The 19,288-nt window shown below is 50.0% G+C and overlaps 9 protein-coding genes across 9 annotated transcripts; 4 read left to right on the plus strand and 5 right to left on the minus strand.

Annotated features, from left to right (window-relative positions):
* Nucleotides 1-294: 294 nt before the first annotated feature.
* BKA67DRAFT_311521 (uncharacterized protein) lies at nucleotides 295-1,000 on the minus strand. Its single transcript, XM_046096146.1, has 2 exons — nucleotides 694-1,000; nucleotides 295-626 (listed from the first exon to the last, which is right to left on the minus strand). The coding sequence occupies exons 1-2, from the start codon at nucleotides 798-800 to the stop codon at nucleotides 395-397; spliced, it is 339 nt and encodes a 112-aa protein (XP_045957484.1). The 5' UTR covers nucleotides 801-1,000; the 3' UTR covers nucleotides 295-394.
* A 651-nt stretch (nucleotides 1,001-1,651) lies between these two features.
* BKA67DRAFT_311519 (translation machinery-associated protein 16) lies at nucleotides 1,652-2,625 on the minus strand. The gene is made up of 4 exons (XM_046096145.1): nucleotides 2,449-2,625; nucleotides 2,302-2,389; nucleotides 2,107-2,240; nucleotides 1,652-2,031 (listed from the first exon to the last, which is right to left on the minus strand). The coding sequence occupies exons 1-4, from the start codon at nucleotides 2,615-2,617 to the stop codon at nucleotides 1,886-1,888; spliced, it is 537 nt and encodes a 178-aa protein (XP_045957485.1). The 5' UTR covers nucleotides 2,618-2,625; the 3' UTR covers nucleotides 1,652-1,885.
* Nucleotides 2,626-2,803: 178 nt separating this feature from the next.
* On the plus strand, nucleotides 2,804-5,806 carry BKA67DRAFT_568862 (PIN domain-like protein). Its single transcript, XM_046103063.1, has 2 exons — nucleotides 2,804-4,038; nucleotides 4,119-5,806. The coding sequence occupies exons 1-2, from the start codon at nucleotides 3,250-3,252 to the stop codon at nucleotides 5,541-5,543; spliced, it is 2,214 nt and encodes a 737-aa protein (XP_045957486.1). The 5' UTR covers nucleotides 2,804-3,249; the 3' UTR covers nucleotides 5,544-5,806.
* A 149-nt stretch (nucleotides 5,807-5,955) lies between these two features.
* Nucleotides 5,956-7,463, plus strand: BKA67DRAFT_568864 (mitochondrial glycoprotein). The gene is made up of 2 exons (XM_046103064.1): nucleotides 5,956-6,640; nucleotides 6,728-7,463. The coding sequence occupies exons 1-2, from the start codon at nucleotides 6,159-6,161 to the stop codon at nucleotides 7,233-7,235; spliced, it is 990 nt and encodes a 329-aa protein (XP_045957487.1). The 5' UTR covers nucleotides 5,956-6,158; the 3' UTR covers nucleotides 7,236-7,463.
* Nucleotides 7,464-7,812: 349 nt separating this feature from the next.
* BKA67DRAFT_568870 (DUF636 domain protein) lies at nucleotides 7,813-8,980 on the minus strand. Its single transcript, XM_046103065.1, has 4 exons — nucleotides 8,654-8,980; nucleotides 8,528-8,574; nucleotides 8,389-8,452; nucleotides 7,813-8,298 (listed from the first exon to the last, which is right to left on the minus strand). Exons 1-4 carry the CDS (start codon nucleotides 8,706-8,708, stop codon nucleotides 8,048-8,050), a joined length of 417 nt encoding a protein of 138 aa, XP_045957488.1. The 5' UTR covers nucleotides 8,709-8,980; the 3' UTR covers nucleotides 7,813-8,047.
* Nucleotides 8,981-10,160: 1,180 nt separating this feature from the next.
* BKA67DRAFT_593204 (major facilitator superfamily domain-containing protein) lies at nucleotides 10,161-11,954 on the plus strand (the record flags this gene model as incomplete). Its single annotated transcript, XM_046104921.1, has 3 exons — nucleotides 10,161-10,243; nucleotides 10,382-11,240; nucleotides 11,301-11,954. The coding sequence occupies 3 exons, from the start codon at nucleotides 10,161-10,163 to the stop codon at nucleotides 11,952-11,954; spliced, it is 1,596 nt and encodes a 531-aa protein (XP_045957489.1).
* A 924-nt stretch (nucleotides 11,955-12,878) lies between these two features.
* BKA67DRAFT_659849 (uncharacterized protein) lies at nucleotides 12,879-14,124 on the minus strand (the record flags this gene model as incomplete). Its single annotated transcript, XM_046107524.1, has 3 exons — nucleotides 12,879-13,054; nucleotides 13,104-14,028; nucleotides 14,083-14,124. The coding sequence occupies 3 exons, from the start codon at nucleotides 14,122-14,124 to the stop codon at nucleotides 12,879-12,881; spliced, it is 1,143 nt and encodes a 380-aa protein (XP_045957490.1).
* A 1,789-nt stretch (nucleotides 14,125-15,913) lies between these two features.
* Nucleotides 15,914-16,454, plus strand: BKA67DRAFT_659850 (uncharacterized protein; the record flags this gene model as incomplete). The annotated part of the gene is made up of 2 exons (XM_046107525.1): nucleotides 15,914-16,179; nucleotides 16,238-16,454. 2 exons carry the CDS (start codon nucleotides 15,914-15,916, stop codon nucleotides 16,452-16,454), a joined length of 483 nt encoding a protein of 160 aa, XP_045957491.1.
* A 953-nt stretch (nucleotides 16,455-17,407) lies between these two features.
* On the minus strand, nucleotides 17,408-18,000 carry BKA67DRAFT_536903 (uncharacterized protein; the record flags this gene model as incomplete). The annotated part of the gene is made up of 3 exons (XM_046100230.1): nucleotides 17,408-17,607; nucleotides 17,672-17,752; nucleotides 17,940-18,000. The coding sequence occupies 3 exons, from the start codon at nucleotides 17,998-18,000 to the stop codon at nucleotides 17,408-17,410; spliced, it is 342 nt and encodes a 113-aa protein (XP_045957492.1).
* Between the last annotated feature and the right edge of the window lie 1,288 nt (nucleotides 18,001-19,288).

Genomic DNA, 19,288 nt, shown 5'->3' on the forward strand with positions numbered 1-19,288 from the left:
TGTACACTGTACTGTGTAGACAACGGTTTGAAGGTCATTCTCGAGCATGGCGAAGCGACTGCCGCCTCATGGAACAACGTATAGAAATACCCAGCAAATGATTGAACAGGCCAGGCGCATCGGTGATGTCCCGGAATCTGGTAGTTGATGTTAAACCGTGTTGAGGAATGTTGTCATTATATTGGTATTTTCATCATCGGTCATCATGTAGTGGTCCTGACACCGCCAGAGCCCAGCCTCTCTGCCGTGCACCGAAGTAATATAGTCATACTGCCCCGGGTCTCAATTCACCGATGATAGTGGTTGTGTGTAGATGTGGTCAGACGTACAGCCCGGCCAGTGTCGCAGAGTGCCAGCCCAGAAGGGCAGCGTGAATTGTTCCGGCGAGCTCGAATCAATGAAAGCCAACCTGCTGCAGAACGTGTGCCCTCGATACCACTGCACTGTTTTCTTTGCATTCCCAACAACTCTGTGGTGTGCTTTTGGTATAGCTGCTGATCCCCCTGCCACAACTGCCGAAAATGCCGCTGCGTCTGGCGGTTGAGCATTGCTTTTCGGATATGAGAACCGTGTGTTCGTGTCCACAGATGAAACAGGCTCGCGTGTGGGATATATATTTACACATGCTGGGGAGGTGAGGATCAGCTAGGTCACCAGATCACCACGTTCACCATCATTGTTGTAGACACGTACGTGAAAAATACTCGTCTGGCGAGGAATGGCAAAAGCAGTGAGATCTGTCGATTGTTTTCAAGTAGTGATGAGAGTGGTAGATATATATGATATGGGGCAGAGATCATCAAAATAATGGGAACAGGCACCAGGCCTAGTATTTATACCAAATATGACCACTGAGATATCACTGCTCCTGCAAAACATCCCTATCCTGGTCTTGCCCGTGAGGTCAGGCCATTTCTAGGTCCCTGGCTCGTGGCAACCCTCCATGCACCAATAGTAATTCCCATAGAGAAGTAGAGAAAAGGCCGTCGAGACTTGTCCCTGGGCTCGACAGGCCTAACAAGCGCCGCAGTTGGATTGGTATCACGAAATCGCCCAAACGCAAGCTTATCTGTCATCGTACCATGAACTCAGAATCTAGGAGGAGAACAAGTCCTACTCGCATCTAGCCGCGGGGGCATGATAATATGCGATTGGTGAAGACGGTTGTGGAATGTTGCACTTCCATGAGACAGCTCTGACCTTATGTACCAGAGCCAAATGCCATGGACTCGGGTGCGGCAAGATCGCGAGGTCTCGTCAAAGAGACGGGAATCTGCGATCGAGTGACGCCAAGGATCTCCAGGGCTGAGCCTTTGCCTTGCGGGCACCCACTTGCCGCAAATAGATTGCCTGACCGCCAAGCATAATCACAGACGAATGCCAATAAACGTCGGAAGCGTTCCACATTGTATATACAGTAGTGATACGACAGATGCATCGTTGGCCTATAAACACGCAGTTCTCCAACGTCGAAACCTTGACTGCGGAAGACACGGATGTCAAGAATTCGGGATATCTTGATGTGGTCTTGGGGGATCCCCAATGACATTCATTTGAAATAGAACATTCAAGTCTTCACCGCAGTATCATTAAGGCGCCGGGACCAACATGAGACCTCGAGATCCTCGTGCAGAAACCAAACCGTGCTTAAAGCATGAAGAGGGGCTGTCGTTGGTGGAAACCCCAACGGCCTAGTTGCTGCATGTTATATCTGTAGGTAACCGCTGTCGCGAATCAGTTGCGAGAAACGGGCATGGCACACTGCTTGTGTATCAGCAACTCCAAAACGCCGCACGCAATGCCCCGGAAAATCGTGATTAAAACAGAAAGATCAGCCGAAGATGTCGAAACCCGGGGCGTCGTGAACCTGCGGCTGAGGAGTGGCTCAGTTGCCTCTCGGGGGGAAGCTGGATTGCGAAACCTTGCCGTCGGTCGAGATTCTGACCCATTTCAAGCCTGTCAGATATGTCCAAGAGCCTTCCCATTTCTCGAAGCGCTGCGCATCCTCTTCTGTGGTGAGTTCTGGAGTCACTGAAATTGCCGTTAGTGACACGGGACCACGCGAGGCACATGAGCAGCTAGGATGCGCGCATAGTGGTTACTCACAGAAACCGCACTGATACTCTTTTTCCAGAGTGCTGATCTTGACCTTGAGCAAGTCTTCTTTGGTGCTTGCAGGACGGCCAGGTCTGCGAGTCTTCTTGATCTCACTGAGCTCTTCGTCGTATTGGTGCACGAAGCTTCGTGGGAGTCAGCATTGTGCGATGGGCATGATAGGACAACGAGCGGGCGACTACCTACCCCTTGATAAGGTCTTGAATAACAGCCATGTCCAGCGGCTTCCCATCGTTTTGCTTGACGGCTTCCTGGAAATAGGATGCACGCTCCACTAGAATACTTGTCAGATCGTCGAGAGCATGTGGAGAAAGATCCGGGTGTGCAGCATACTCCAGGGCTTGTTCATCTTCTTTTTGGCGGATGCCACCTTGTCCAGCTTTTCATCTCTGGCCTGCGCTCTACCGAGTCTCTTGGAATCGCGGGACAACTGATGGATGGCATCAATGGGCCCCTTCTTCTTGGCAATTCTCTTGCGGGTCTTTTCCAGTGAGGTCCCCATTGTGAGCGTAGGTGCGAGCGTATGGTCAATATATGAAGCGAGTGCTGCTGTGTCGTGTATGGCTATGTTGAGTTGTTCCCGTGTAGAGATCGATTTTCTTCACCGATAAGATCTTTTTCGGTGGGGCAAAAGCCTGGGCGCTGGAACCGAGGGGCCGTTATTTTAGTGCGGGCAGTTTTTGGAAATCGGGGCCCTTGCCTGCTTGCAAAGCCTCTCGTGCATCAGCCTCAGCCAGCAGGACCTGCCGGAAATGCTTTGGGCCTCTCGGCATCCCCACTATCAGGGCCGGTTGCCCCTGGCAGCATCCTACATTAGCGCCAAGCTGGCGGCAGCCCTTGTCAAAACCCCTAACTCTACAGTAGTCCCCTGCTGGACGGATCCGTTGGACTAGACGCGTCTTATCGACAAGATAATTTACCCCAGGCGCGCTTCACGCTCTTTCCCAACGTCAACGCCTTCCTTGCCATCTCTGCGCATCGCTGACGAAACCTATATGCACCTGGCCTCCAAACCGCAAACTATCGCCTCGGGAACAGCACACAACTCACCAATGGACCTTGCTATTCCGTGATCATTCTTCGTGGTTCAGACCGTCCGCCGCCAGGGTCTGCTCTCTGCACCCGTTACCCACCATGGGCGTCCAAGGCCTGCTACCGCTTCTCAAGTCCATCCAGCGTCCCACTGAGCTCAAAAAGCATGCTGGACAGACCTTGGCTGTCGACGCCTACGGATGGCTTCACCGCGGCGCGATAGCCTGTGCTATCGAACTGGCCCAAGGCAAGCCCACCCAGAAGTACATCACATACTGCTTGCGTCGCGTGAAAATGATGCAGCATTTCGGTGTGACACCATATCTGGTTTTCGACGGAGGCTATCTACCAAGCAAGTCTGATGAGGAAGCACATCGACGGAAGCGCCGTCAAGAAAGCCGCCAGGCTGGCATGGAGCTTTTGAAAGCCGGGAAGCCATCGTTGGCACATAAAGAGTTGCAGAAAGCTGTCGATATATCGCCCGAGATGGCCCGGAATCTGATTGAGGAGCTGAAGAAGCTAGGTCTCCCGTATGTCGTTGCACCCTACGAAGCAGACCCCCAAATGGTCTACCTTGAGCGCCAAGGTCTAGTCGATGGTATCCTCTCCGAGGACTCGGACCTGTTGGTCTTCGGCGCTAAGCGACTCTTCACCAAACTCGACGACTATGGCCAGTGCATCGAGATCAACCGTCGGGATTTCTCTGCATGTCGTGACCTGCACATGGCGGACTGGACAGACGCACAGTTCCGCCATATGGCCATATTCCGAGGTTGCGACTATCTCAGTGGCATCGAGGGTCTCGGTCTGAAGACTGCTTACCGAATGTTACGAAAGTTCAAGACCCCGGAGAAAGTCATCTCGAGGATTCTCCTCGAAGGCAAACTTCGCGTGCCCCCAACTTCCTCGAGGATTTTCGACAAGCAGAACGCACCTTTCTTTATCAACGCGTTTACTGTCCCAATGCTGAGGAACAGGTTTTCCTGACTCCGCTACCCGAGGATCTCAATATCGAAGACATGCCTTATATAGGTGCAGATGTTGAGGCTTCTGTTGCAAAGGGAATGGCCACGGGTGATATCAACCCGATCACCAAGCAGAACATCATAGTCGTGCCGCCTTCGCCTGGCTCAAAGAAGCGTCGTGCTTCTTCGTCAGCTCAAGCATCACTACCTGCGCCCACACCCAAGAAACCCATCGACTCTTACTTCAAAAAGGATGGGCGAATCCCCCTTGGCAACATGGACCCCAACTGCTTCATCCCTGATCCCGATCGGGTAGCAGACATGACAGAGAATGGCCAACGCCCAATTATCTTCCCTCTACCTAGACCCTATGTCGACGAGCAGAGCGCCCCGGCAACCACCACTGCTCGTCCTTACACCAACCGGCGGCACGATTCATCGGCATCACGCAATCTTCGCCGCCGTACTGAGCCAATCTCAAGCTTGCTCATTGATGCTGGCACCAATCTAGGTTCAACTTCACGACGCCAGACCGCAGGTCCAACACGCCAACCATCTGGCCCAGGGCCTCAAAGCAGCGGAAATGTCTCGGCTCGTCCGCCCAAGAAAGCGAGGCTATGTGATGACGCACTTTTAGCAAGCCTGCCTGGCCAGGAGACGAGCAAGTTTTTCCCGACGGGCAAGAAGAGAACGAGCATGAGAAAATCGGAGGGTTACTTGATGTCGGACGATTCCATCGAGGATGTCCTACGGGACCTTCCGGAGATGGACGGGTGGGAAAGATCACAGAAAGGCAGCCAGATATTCGTATTCGAGGAACAGTCGCAACAAAGTACAAACAGTAATTCTAGAGACGACATCGAGGTTGTGGAATCAGCCTCAGCATACGAGGCCGAAGCCTCCGAGACGCCCCTCCAACCGGCCATCAGCCAATTTGCCTTTCACGCCACATCAGCATCGGCGTCGAGCTCTTCTCAAGGTCGGCGTACATCTTATGCTCGACCTACGCCAAGTTCTTCGGCTCGGTCATGGAGTGCTGAGTCGACGCCTGGTTCCTTGACATCGTCGGTAGGGGCGGCTTCTACGGCAATGTCCACGCCTGCAACGCCGTTTATGACGCCGCTGCAACGACTAGGCGCTCGAGCAATGAAGGGAGTCACACAGCCGGCCACACCTACCTTTGCTGTTCCGCAAGCATTGAAAAAGAGAAGCAGTGCAGGGCGACGCAGCCTGGACAACCTTCCGGTCAACCCAGCATTTGTACCGCTACCACGGATGGACTTGGCAGAAGTGGAAGCGCTCCATAAGACGGAGGGGAGCGAGGACATGATAGTACCGGAAAGCGAAAACGAAGACGAGGGACAGGAGAACATGGGCAAGCGAACAGACCAGCCCAGAAAGATAGACCTCTCGCGGTTTTTGTTTGCATGAGAAATCGGGTTTGATGCATCTTTGGGCGATTGGGGAAGCAAGCATGGACTGAGATTATATCTGCATTGCTGCACGCATGCCATAGGAGTTTATAGTGATTATAGGGACACGGGGGGAGGGGGAAACGGTGACGGAGTATAGGGTAATGAATAATCGCCGGCATGGGTGTATAATTCTATCGATGGTGCTCGATAAGGGCAAAGATTGGTGAATGCTCTAACGCAATGGGTTGATGTGATGCAAATACATTTCGTGCACGAGGCTGGGTGCAGAGTAGAATATTGCAAGTGTGGCGTGTCCGGGTCATGTTTACTTGTTATATTTACTAACTGACCTAGCCTAGGCTAGACAAAGTAAATAAATCGTTCTCGACTAGACTACCTAGGTTAGGTTAGACTACTGTGTACTAGTAGTCCAGGAGGAAAGAAGGAAAGAAGGAAAGACTCAGTTGACAGTCCCCACCCCCTAATTGTGGATTTGAATGTTTTTCCAAGGGTCTTCGTCTGCACTAACGCCACCTAGGATTGGTTCCTGCTGGCGATAAGCCAGGTGCAAGGCCCGTGCCCCCTTATCCTCTCTCCAAAATTTTTGGGAGCTTCACCTGCTGCTCCGTACATGTTCAAGTTTGTCGCAAGCTTCTCAAAGTCAGGACCAAACTTCTCTCACCGATCCATCACCGCACCTTGTATCAATCCTCCATCAAACATTCCCAACAGCCCACATATCAATATGATGTCCATGAGAGCATTCGCCCGCTCGGCGCCCCGTGCTGCCGCCCGTCTCAGCTCTGCCGCCCTGCGGCAACCCTCGGTGGCTCGTCAGGGCTCTCTCCTCAAGTCCACATCATGGGCACCCCTCCGATCATCACAGTTCACATCCGCGTTCTCGACGACGCATTTCAGGAGAGCCCCCGCCGGTGAGGTGGACCAGGAGCTGTCTGCCAAGCTCGAGAGCGAGTTGCAGTACGAGAACGAGTTGAAGGACAGCGAACCTACCCCCGCCAGCGTCAAGGACTTCCTCGAGAACAGCCCCTTCGAGCTCATCGACACTCTCGGCAAAGAGGATGTCGTCCTGAAGCGCAAGTTCGGCAACGAGAAGTAAGTACTCCACTCCCATGCCCAATCCAATATCCAAACTCCAAACCCCAGACCCGTTGCGAATACATGCTAATATTCCACCAACAGCATTACCGTCTCCTTTTCCATCTCTGACCTCACCAACTACGAGCCCGACATGTACAACGAGGATGACGCCATGACCGATGAGCAGTTCGAGAACCAGGAGCCCGAACGCTCCGTCGAGGAGGCCGAGGAGGGCCTCGACGGCGAGGATAGCGACGCCGCTCCTCCCTGCCGTCTGAACGTCGTTGTCGAGAAGGAAGGCAAGGGTGCTCTGAACATCGAGGCCCTCGCCCAAGACGGCCAGATCATGGTCGAGAACTTCTACTACTACGACGACGCCAAGCTGGCCCACAGCACCGACGCCGACGCTTCCCACCGCGCCCAGGATGTCTTCCCCGGCCCTCCCTTTGGCACACTCGACGAGGATCTCCAGATCCTTCTTGAGCGATACCTCGAGGAGCGTGGCGTTACCCAGGCCCTCGCTGTCTTCGTCCCTGACTACATGGACCTGAAGGAGCAGAAGGAGTACCAGGCTTGGCTGAAGAACGTCAAGGGCTTCATTGACGCTTAAATGTCCAACTGGCCCAGAGGTTCTGTATGATATTGTGGCACCGCGCAGACGCCATGTCCCCTTGGACTTGTCCAGCTCGGGCCCGTGTATGATGGATATTCATGTAACTTTCCCACTCAACGACTGAAAATGTATAATAAGGATATACCCTGGCTTGCTTGTCGGATGTACGGCCAGTACCATAGATGGTCAAAAAGTAATGACACTAGAATCTGACTTCTACAATTACTCCTCTCTGCGTCCAAAGACCGTTGTGTGATATCTGCCCTGGACTAACCTTGACATTGCTTCGCAGTATAGAGTGTCCCATTCATGTCATCCACTCGGCCCAGTGCCAAGATCAAGTCCTTACCGCCAATTCTGGGCCTCATTGGCCGTAGACGTCACGCCATATACTCAGCTGTGCCATTTACGTCCCGGGCTGTCGTGCTGAGCCCTGTGTCGGCGATTATGTTCATGATCGGAACGCCCTAAACTTAACACTCGTCAGCGCTGGATCCATTACCTGGTCAGAAACTCGGTGACAAATTCAAAGACTACGTCGCACAACCTAAAACGGGTCGACTGGCGGTCATACTTGGACTCGAAAGGCTGTTGTGTTTTCAAGCTAGCACTACTTTTGTTCTTTAGACCAGTATCATCTTTCTTTTCAGCATCATACTGTTACCCAGTGATTTGACTATCACAATCAATTGTCTCTACTAGCTTAAGATCCACGATTATTATTTTTGAGCGCCAACATATCCAACGTTCCAATCAACAACTCAAGCCTCTTGCAGCCAGCTCCTCAGGAGAGAGCGGCGCGCTGCATCTCAACCCAAGGCAGGCTCCTGCTTCGCCCCCCGGATCTCCGGCAGGTACCCGACACGACTGCCGACATAGAACTCGGCCCCGATCTCCCCGCCCAGCGACGCCGCGCCGCCGTCCAGGCTCCCGCCCTTGACGCACGTGACGTCGGGCATGATCTCCAGCTCCGTGTACAGGCTGGACCCGCACGTGCCGCAGAAGAAGTGCTTGTTGATCTTGCCCGACGCGCCCGTGGCGTCGTACCATTTCGGCTCGCCTTTTGGTACCGGTTAGGAGACAGCCTCTTGTCAGACTCGGTCATGCGCCGGGGAGATGCAGTGGCTCAAAAAGCCGGGAACGTGCTTACCCTTGACGACTCTGAAGGACTTCCTGGGCACCACTGCGTTGGAGGTATAGGCGGATCCGGTCCACTGGGAGGAAAAGAAAACAGATTAGTTCGGCCCGAGGGGGGAGGAAACGAAGGGCGGACGGCCCAGAGGTTCTACCTTTTGGCAATCCTTGCAGTGACAGAGCGCCGTGGCTTCTGGCTGACCTGGAGTTGTGAAGTCAGAACAGAATTGCACAAGTAAGAGCCAACGAATAGGTAGCCCGCAAGGTCGGTGCGCATATACCTGTAAACTCGAACTGGATGGCCCCACACAGGCAGCTTCCTCTAGTTGAACTCATTTTCGTTTCGTTGGTGTCTAGTTCTGCTGTTCACTAAAACTTCGAACAATTACCGCGAAAAAAGTATGTACCTTGATGGCGCAACATTATAGAGAGCAGAATGGCTCGGCTATATGTATGGATTGAGGGGAGTCCAATGCTGGGCCCCCGCCCTCCGTTGGCAGTCGATCATAGTGGAGTCCATCATACGCCCTGAGTAATCCCGCTGCAGAGGCGTGTCAATTGCGCCCTTATGACAAATGGCTTCACAGATATCTACACCATTCTGTAGGGAAAACTCAGACGACTAATAACGAGCATGCCACTAACTCTTTGTAATGACCTATTATACCCCTACACTACGTCCGTTTGGTTTCCGATTACTTCCGTGCTAACCCCGGGTGTAGCACCTGGCTTTGAACTTATTTCCCATACAAGGTACTCTGATCGAGCAAAAGTCTCCGTATGTCAGATTAGTGCCTATATGTGGGAGAATAGAGAAGGCCTTACTTCGAAAACTAGTCTAACCACAGAACTTCCAGGAGACGAGTAAGACTAAGTCATATTGGAATTAAGTCACTCTTGAAGATAGAAAAGTGAGAACTTTAGGTGGGGCAAGCATGTATGGAGGCTTCTGCCCACTCATTGTACGGATCCGTATTTTGTTAAATATTATCAGCATATATCATTCTTGACAGACATGTTTCTCGTCAAGAGAGCGCGGCGAAGAACAACGATAAAGATATCACTAAAGATGCAACGAGAAACTGTTGAATAGGATCATATAACGAGTTTCTGTTGCATGCTGTACAAAATTCAAGCACGCATTAGTGATCAACAACTTCATGCGATCTGGTCTAGACTAGACTAATCCTAGGCATGCTTATGCTTAATCGAATCTCTAGGCCTTTAGAACGGCATAGCACATCTTGGTGAGGCATATGGCGATGCACTTGTTGCAACCAAGATAAAGATTCAATCGCATGAGATTGGAGTTGGCAATGCTTAAGTAGATGAACTAGTCATAACATCCTATTCGCACTTCTTCAATGTCCAATTGTTACCTTGAACTGGTTTAGCACGGTTGTGATGCTGGTCGTTCCGTCCAACGTCAATGATCCGGGGCTGCGTTGCAACGACCTGGGGTGGGGAAAGGGTATAGAAGAATGGATAGATGAGAATCAAGTAACACAAGTCCTCTCAAAAACGAAGGATCGAACTTTCCATGCCACCTGGCAAATGGTCTCGAAAGCATATCCATAGCATCTAACTACCACAGCACTGTATCCTTGCCGACTTCCGTGCACTTGACCAAGAATGTGCTCGGGGCCGACGTCGGCTCGGCTACAAATTACACAATAGACGGTGAAAACCCGACGGTGATGTTAACACTGAAAATTACTTTACTCTTTGAAATAATCAATTCAACATTTTGAGGTTTCAGAACTTTTTGGTAGGAACTTCCTAGTCACCATGGCGGCCGAAAAACGGACTACTGCCGGCATATTGGGTGCCAAGACGGAGCCGTCTTCTCGTCCCGCAACCCGCTCCTCTCGGTCTGAGTCAGAGAAGACCCGGTTTCGTTCTGAGAATATATCCAAAAGTCTCGATGTGTCTGAAAGGCCCAGTCAAGAACTACCGGTTACCACAGATGACATCGCCTCTGAGACAATTGAGATATCTAGCCCCAACAGCACCGTCAACCCTAAAGCCAATGGGACGGAAACAGGAATCCCAGTTCAGCAAGCTGAAGAAGCCCCCTACACGGTCCTGACCCTTTCCCAGAAACGGCTCATGGTCTTCTGTATCTCCATCATCGGCCTCGTCAGCCCCCTGACGGGCTCCATCTACCTCCCGGCCATGAACGACATCGCCGCGGACCTCGGCGTCCGCGTCTCGCTCGTCAACCTGACCATCACCACGTACCAGATCTTCCAGGGCCTGGCGCCGTCCTTCATCGCCTCGCTGGCCGACACCAGGGGCCGCAGGCCCGCATACCTGGTCGCCCTCGGCATCTACGTCGCCGCCAACCTCGCCCTCGCCCTCCAGTGGAGCTACCCGGCCCTCATGGTCCTGCGCTGCCTGCAGTCGGCCGGCAGCTCCGCCACCATCGCCCTAGCGGGCGGCGTGGTGAGCGATATGGTGACGAGGGCCGAGAGGGGAAGTTATATCGGGTGGTCGTCACTGGGTATCTCTCTCGGGCCGGCACTGGGGCCTGTATTTGGAGGGCTGCTGGCCGGGTATGCGGGCTGGCGGAGTATCTTTTGGTTCCTCATGGCGCTCGGAGGCGTCCTACTGGTTGTCGTGGCGTGCCTCATGCCGGAGACCTGCCGTGCGGTGGTCGGCAACGGCAGTGTCCGGCCCCAGAAGTGGAATTTGAGCCTGGTGCAGTGGTTGAACGTTAGGAGTGGGGCCACACAGATCGAGGAGAGAACGGAGACCATCACGAAGCCTAGAAAAAGACCCAACCCGTTGAGCGCATTAAAGATCCTATTTGAGCCTGAGGGTGGGATCACTCTGGGTTTTGGCGCTCTGTTGTTTGCTGGTTATTTCGTAAGTTGTATCTGTCCAGCCATGGAAATTATCGTATCCATATACTAATCTTCCCGGCAGATGGTCATGACGACTCTCTCGGAACAGCTTGCGAGCCGATTTGGTTTTGACTCCATCAAGATCGGTCTGTGTTATCTACCGCTCGGTTTTGGCTCCCTCATCTCGCGATGGACGGCCGGGCAGCTCTTCGACTGGAACTTCCGCCGCCACGCTCGCAAGCTGGGCATCGAACTTGACATGTCAAAACAACAGCAGATAGAGGTCTTCCCCATCGAGCGTATCCGTCTCGAAATCTGTATACCAATGGTCTACATCTCATGCGGCACTGTGCTGGCCTACGCCTGGACGATGAACTCAAACACTAGTCTAGCTGGTATCGAGGTGGTTCTGTTCTTCCAAGGTCTGTTCTTCAGCGGCGCCCTGCAGGGTATGAATACATTGATCGTAGACACGCATCAGGACACCCCGGCTACGGCTTCAGCGGCCAACAACTTGTTTAGATGTCTGTTCAGTGCGGGCGGCACGGCGGTGGCCCCGCTCATGATAGAGAAGATTGGAGTAGGTTGGATGGGTGTCTTCATTTCCGGCGTATGGTTGGTATTTAGCCCGTGTCTGTGGCTGGTGCTGTTCAAAGGCAAGAGCTGGAGAGAAGAGGAGAGAAAGAGAAGGGAGGCAAAGGATGCAGAGAAGAAAGACCTGGAGAGCAATGCTTAACGTCAAAACAACGTGGCTACTACTGCTGTATAGCATTGTTCCGAGAAAACAACCACCAACTACACTGCTCGCTGGTCGGTGACCCGCTAGTAGTCGGGTGCATAATCACTGACTTCGGGATCCCACACGGCGGTCCTTTCGTTGAAGCCTTGGGCTCACACCCACGTACCTAGGTTTACTGGTGGTGTCCAGTCCTGTAGCCATGCTGGCCCCGTACGCACGGTCTTCATAAAATGCAAGAACATCGTGCTGCAGACTGACGTAGACGACACAATAGGCTTGTAAGAGTTCATTTTGTCGAGCCCTTCGATCTTCATGTTGTAGTTTCAGACTGCGCAGAGCTGGCTTTCATGATTGACTCGAATAAGAGGCGAAACTAGATCATAAATTAGCTTGGCTCGACCAATATTTGTCGTCGCATGTAAATACATAATGCGCTTCCTTCCTTCATCATGTAGTGTCTCCTTCCAGATTATGCATCACAGCTCCCGCAGGAGTAAGAAGAAGACACCGAACTTATGGCTTTTGTTCTCTACGGTGATGGAAGCTCTGCAATGGTCTACAAAGTATGTAACAGTGCTTCTCAATGTGGTGAAAGGAAGTTGAAATAATGCCAACTTGTGGAGCAACTTTCTGCCGGAAAGGTGGTCCCATATGAGGTAGAATTAAAGCTCTGATCGATCTCGCTCTTAGCCAACATGTATAGATTCGGGGGTCTTAGCTCCCTATAATGCATTGATGAGTACTGCAGTAATTTCATGATTGATTAGGCATTTATGACTATGGAATACTAGGTGCTTTACGGAGAACAGATCCTTGTAGTTAGCGTATATGCTTTGGAGAGCTTGTCCTACCGATCCTGAGGGTCGTACATTTTTCCTTGTCCGCGACGGTTAGAGAGTAGACCTAATAAGTACTCCTTCGTCATAGTTCTGACCCTTTAAGAACCTTTTGGCCGTTGCTTTGGACCAAACTATCAGCTTGGATTGGCAAAACTCCTAAAGACCAAGTCTCGTTGTAAGATGGTTGCCATTCGTACCCAGACCATATTTGCATCCTAACCTCATTTTTATCATCCACACCAAAAACATGCAGAAAATCTGATACTTGGTTAGCTCAAAAAATCCAGGTGTTTGATCTTTCACTTACTCGTGCCATTTTTGGCAACCAAAGCAGGTTCCGACTCGAACGGTCCGGCAAGGTTATACCAATCTTTGTTGGAAGGGTTCCACTGCGAGCCATCAAAGCTTTTAAGATGATAGTAATCGTCATCCTGACCTTTACCGACGATGTCGATACGACCCACATTCCAGTGCACCACTTTTGGAGTATCGGTGTATGAACCACCAAGGTCCTCCCATTTTGACCATTTGTCTCCAGCGTAGTAGATATGATTTAGCTCGCCATCTGAACTGATTGCCCAGAAGTCGAGCCGGCCCTGTCCCCAAGACGTCGCGACTGGGTTGCCAATGAACGGACCTCCCCCAAGGTCTTCCCACTCAGACCAGCCATGATCGTAATACTTGTGGAGGAGCGAAGCATTATCATTTAGTCCTATGATATCAAGACGTCCGTTGCCCCATGAGACAATGGCTGGGTTACTGATGAACTCGCCGCCAAAGTTCTCCCAGGCCTTTCCTTGCGGAAACCAGTCATCTCCAGTCCACGCTTTGTGAAAGTAAGCACCGTTGGATTTCGCGATGATATCTAACCTGTTCTCATCCCATGAGACAGACGAAACCGCATCAACAGTGAAATTCCCGCCTAAACTCTCTTCTCCCTCCCACGAAGGTCCCCAATTTCCGCCACCGTAATATTTGTGCAGCACATCCTTACCGGAGCTGCTGGTATACACTATATCTAGACGGCCCTCCCCCCATGAGGTGACAGACGGGCAACTGCCGGCTTGCGATGGCAGTCGTTCAATGCCGTAGGACGGCTGCCAGGGTTGTTGCCCGACCCAGTATCTGTGTCCAATCGAAGCGTCTGGTGCGAGGGCAAACACATCGAGCCGAGTGTCATCCCAAGACGCGGTAGCAAGACATGGACCAGCAGCAGCCGCAACTGCCTTGATCTGAACTCGCCGTTAGTTCTAGTTTAATCATGGACGAAACACTCGAACACATACTACCGCTACAGCGACAAAAGCTGCGATTCTGTAGTGTGCCATATTGAATACAGAGCACATTCTGATTATTCTGTTTCAAATGTTAGCTTTCTGGAAGACGTCTGGGGCATCGCTGTTTATAGAGGTCGAGTCTTGGCGTGGTGTCCGAGACACGTTTACTTCCGACGATCGAGGCGTCTTTTGTGAAACGTCGAGCCTTGAATTAACCATTGGGGTTTTGGGAGAATGTCACTGCGGGAACTATATCGAAAATGTTTCAGCCTCTGCGATCTACCACCCGATAAACTCCAGCGATAAATGCTTGGTAAATATTGTGGCTGGCGGCTGGGTAGTTGTCCGCCAGTAAGGAGGGGAAGCCGACATTATGCGGCGGAGCGGGGATGCGATACATGCCCGACTTCAACTGTACCTGTCCACGCTACTGCCGATCTCTGCATATCAAGTTGATTTCTACATTCGTGCAGAAATCAGTTCAATGGCGCCTGTATTTTTTTTACTGGAAGCGTAGCTTTTTGGAAATTGGGGAGGTTTATCCAGGAAATGTTGTGCCTGCCTAATCATTCTTCTACGATGGACACACGATGAAAAGCTTTTTTTTATTTTTACTTTTTATGAATAAACCATGGTATGCACGACATATCATTAGGATTCTCGAAGTCCTTCTCGGAAGCTTTCCGTAACCCACACAAAAGTTTGATCCCCATCCTGGCCAAATCGCGTGCATCCTTCAAACTGAAACTAAAATCGTTCCTCCGTAAAAATGACTAAACCGAGTTGAGTTTCGAATTTGGTTCATGCAATTGGCGCGTACTGAAGTTCACGAAGGCTAGGTTGAATCCCCAGCGAACTTTTACTAGTATAACATTAATAGTCTCGAAAGCCACCAAATGAACAGGTGATCCATAGCTGACATTTAGCAGCATGACATAATATAAAATTGGGTAATACAGGTGGGCTTAATCCCAGTCTGGGTTTGTACAAGTTCGTGAATATTCGAGTCCTTAGCCTGCCCATCCCGCATCCCGCACCGTGTGTTTCGGCATAGACTAAACGGAATTCTCCCGCAAAGTTATTCGAAGGCGATCAGCCAATTGTTCCGCGTCTCCGTTGCAGGAACAGTGGAAATCTGCACAATTGAGATTGGTTATGTGCTTCCTAGACTTTTTTGTTTGACCTTTATTTAAGATATTTGTATGGAGTGACCCGGTACTTGTCTAAGTTGTCAAGTCATTGCTAAGAATCAAACAAGTCAGCTCTATACATGAGCCCAGGCCTAGACTCAGTACGTAGAACGAGTCCAAGTTGCCTACCAGTAACTGATATGTCTGGAATTTTGACACCGCCACTTTGTTCTTTCTCTCCTTCATTTCCTTTTTGCAACATTGGGAATTGATTTATATTTACATGGATGGAGAAGATTGAAATGCTCACCTGGTCTCCCAAGACCGATGTGTCGAGCAATCGCTAGTCTAGATGATGTGCTACAGCATGCCTGTCTCTTAATTTGTTTCATCGTAAGTACGATGTCTTCACATGACATGCTTACCAAAACGACTACGATTATGGAGAAAATCTCCACTGTAGCTTCCTTGTATGGTACTTGGAAGTTACGTTCTTCTCTCGTCACTCATAAGGAATGATCAAGGCAGGAGCGCCCCTTCCAGTACAAGTCAACTCTACGCTCGATGATAAAACCTTCCGGACTCATTTGAAGTTTTTCAACCAAACACAAAGCAAGTTCTTCATACATTCACGTACGCTTTGGTTCAGTAAAGCCGTTTATTGTTCTACATTTTCATCAACAGTACATATATTTCGACTTCAAAATATCATGTCTTTCCAAACTATTCCCAGTATCCCGGCGCCTATCACGAACGGCACCTCTCAATACCCAACAGGCAGTTCTCACATTGAAATAGGCAGGCCATGGGAAGTCATTGAAGATGCGAGACTACTCATCCACATTGCTACTATCGGCGACCTTCAAGTAGAACCAGATTCCAACGAATTTCTTGGCGACGTCAATCAGGCGAATTGGGAGTTCATTGCAAACCGAATGATAGCTAATGGATATGAGCGGACAATACTGTCCTACCAGTAGGTGTTCGACTTATCAGCCTCACATGTACAGTAATACTGACCCATACTTGTTCAGAAGGAGATGGCAGATCCTCAAAAGTCACCTTCTATTCAACTCTAGATTGATGCGGTACACACCTGTAGACGCCAGTCCCGCCAGCGATGTGTGGGTTCTCACTCTGCGACTCTTCAGCAGTTTTCAGGACGAGTGTCACCAGATTTTCCACAGAAATGTCTCGTTACTCGGACATCAATTCCCGCTCTATCACCCTCGCCATCCAAGTGATGGGTAACATGTCAATAGAGAAATGGGCGTATTGGACCACGTAGGAAGAAGAAACGTGGAAGATGATAGCCTACTCAAGGGAGGATAGTCGTCTTTCTGCCAATGGTTCGCGATGTGTATAGTATGTTGTTTGCGGTGTAGTAGCGTCTCTAGCGTGGAATGATTAATGATAAACTGTCTTTATAAGTCCTCAACGCCAACGTTTCTGTGAAGAATTACTTGGGCTTCTTTGCTAATTGATAATGGGGCTTATACTTTGACGTAGATATACGTTTGTCCTCGTGACCAAGTTGCGTGAGGCAGAAATAGAGCCCAAATGATTCTGAATTCATCGCCTAAAATGTAGCATGTTCTGTTAATGACCGCTACATATGATCCAAGAACGATGTTCGAACCGTCCAATAAATCATCGCTCCAGACATGATCCCTCTAAGCCACAATGTGGGAAAGCTTTCAAGGTACTGACGGGCGGTTTTTGGGTCTGCGATAGGTGACAGTCCTTTAAATATTACGGGTAAAATGAGCTCTTCACGGGAAAGGTTTGCTTATTTGTATAGTGACTTAAGAGCGGATACCAGGTCCTCACGTCCAGTTTCACTGGTCCTAGGTCGCCTTTTATAGCCCTGTCTATATTCTATATGAGCGTCTTGATCACTGGGAAATGCTTCTCTAAATGAATGAATGAGTCCCTGACGTAGAAGATCAAAACGTTTACCAGGGACTTATAACAATTTACCAAAATTAAACTTGTGGATGTGAATATAAAATCTTAGTAAACTCGTCGCAATGATCCAAATGTATTGAGTAACAATAAAATAAACCCCACTGTCTCCATTGGTCTCAAAATATTCTAGTAGAGTTCTGGTGAGAAACTAGGGTGCACAAACGATTGCGCAATCTTGCCAGCTTCACTTTCATCTTTTCGCAGTCCCTACGGCGTGCTTTAATCCCGAATTTTTTTCAATCGCCTTCATGAATAAATCTAAGCGCTCGCCTCAATTGAGGGCCCGACAGCCTTCTGATCCGTGCAAGTCTGAGAAATATGTCTTGAAAGATTGATGAAGTTGTATCACTTCGGAGATGTTCTTCCGTAAGGACAGTCTTGCCACCTTCACCTTGCTCTGCGCTGTGCCCAGCCAAGGTAACGGCTTTTTGGAATGCTAAAAGGTAGTTCACAGAGTCAGTTCGGTATCTCAGAAATGCGCCATGGGACTGCTGGCTTACCATTGTGGATCTCTCGGCCATTCATTTCCAAATTCTGCATCTCTTTGGAGCGCAAATACTCTTTCACTGCACGGAGGAAACCTAGGAACTTTTTAGTTATGCTTTAAGAGTTTTGACGAAAACATAATTGTGCCCAAAAAGAGTGAAGTTGGCATACTTGCTACCAAACTGCTCCTGTGACAGTTCTTGATTGTCCGATTCGCAATGAAAACATCTGCTTAATTGATTAGAAATACGGCATTCCAGCTCTTAGCCGTTTGAAAAGCACGTCTCAGGTTCTTTTCAACTAGTTCCGCGGTAGTGCCGATGTCTGTATTTGTAAGAAGCATAGAGGGTCCCTCTAGAACGCTGGCGATGCATTCTAATAATAGTCAGAATTCGTTAAATAGGTAAATGAGCACATATTGCTGTACCGGCTGTGAATGTCTTCCCAACACCTGGGCCCCCGTGAAGGTGGAAGATCAGGCCATTGCCATTCCTCTCGACAAAGCCCGCGGCCCAGGGGGCTTTAGGTAACTTTTGTCCAAATCAATTGCGCCGGGCAAATCCACCAACTAGCAACTGAACAGTGTTTAGCCTTCCTTCTTCCATTACAAGATTTTGGATCATTTTTCGCTCGAATTTGGGCGCTGACAGATTCTTAATGCTAACCAAGTCTAGGCAGTACGTCAGGGTATTTCACAAAACCTTTTCTCCTGATATGATACATACTCCAAGTACGTGTCTTTAAGTGGAAGCAAAGACTTTTCTAGGGCATAGGAAGTAATGAGTATTGGAAAGTACGGGTTGTGCGACCCGGGTGATCTTGTCGGAGTCCTTATAGGGTGGAGCTTCTGCTGTTCGCATGCACGTCATCAAGTCTCCGAGAAGCTGTGCATATAAACGAGACAATCAGTGTAGCAAACAGTTGACTAAGCGACACAAAGGAAGACCTTTGGAAGCATCGCCACGAGTTCTGGAGAAAGTAAACAGTAATAACCACTGTTTACATAGCTATGGATCCACAGACCCACGGAAATATCCCTTTTCAAGGGTTTTCTAATTTGCCACATCACCCCTATAGTATACTACTTCATCTATGGTTTCCTCGAACCCGGCGTGTTTGCCTGATTCTTGGCCAGTATTAACAAAGAGCCTGAGCAGGCTGTTGCGGAGAACCCGACACCTGGCTGTGGAAATTCGGCGATTATATTCCATAGTATAACTATCGATCGAGCTTACCTCATTCCGTGCAGCGGCCTTTGGAGTTACGTGCCTGGCATGATTTAAACAAGTGGAGCTGCTTTCGGCGATGGTACACACAACCGAGAACTGTACAATCCCTTTGGGCCCGTACGCACGAAATGTGACCTTAATTCCTTCTGGAAACTTCAAAGCTGTTTCGGCGCGCTCGAATCAGTCGTGCTGTTAATCTGAGCGCTTGCGATTTCATGGGTGCATGAGAAAGCCCATCGAGACACCAGCATATGGGGCCCAGTGCTCAATCTTTGTGACAGATGAGGTTGCAGACATCCTGGTACGCATGGTCATACTAGTACCACCAGCCCTTAGAATTTCTGCATTAGATTCATCTGAAGGGCACAGAGCCTTAAGAATTGCAAGAAGTTGACAACTGAA

The sequence above is a fragment of the Truncatella angustata genome, assembly GCF_020726525.1.
Source record: "Truncatella angustata strain MPI-SDFR-AT-0073 chromosome Unknown BKA67scaffold_5, whole genome shotgun sequence".
Classification (NCBI taxonomy): Eukaryota; Fungi; Ascomycota; class Sordariomycetes; order Amphisphaeriales; family Sporocadaceae; genus Truncatella; species Truncatella angustata.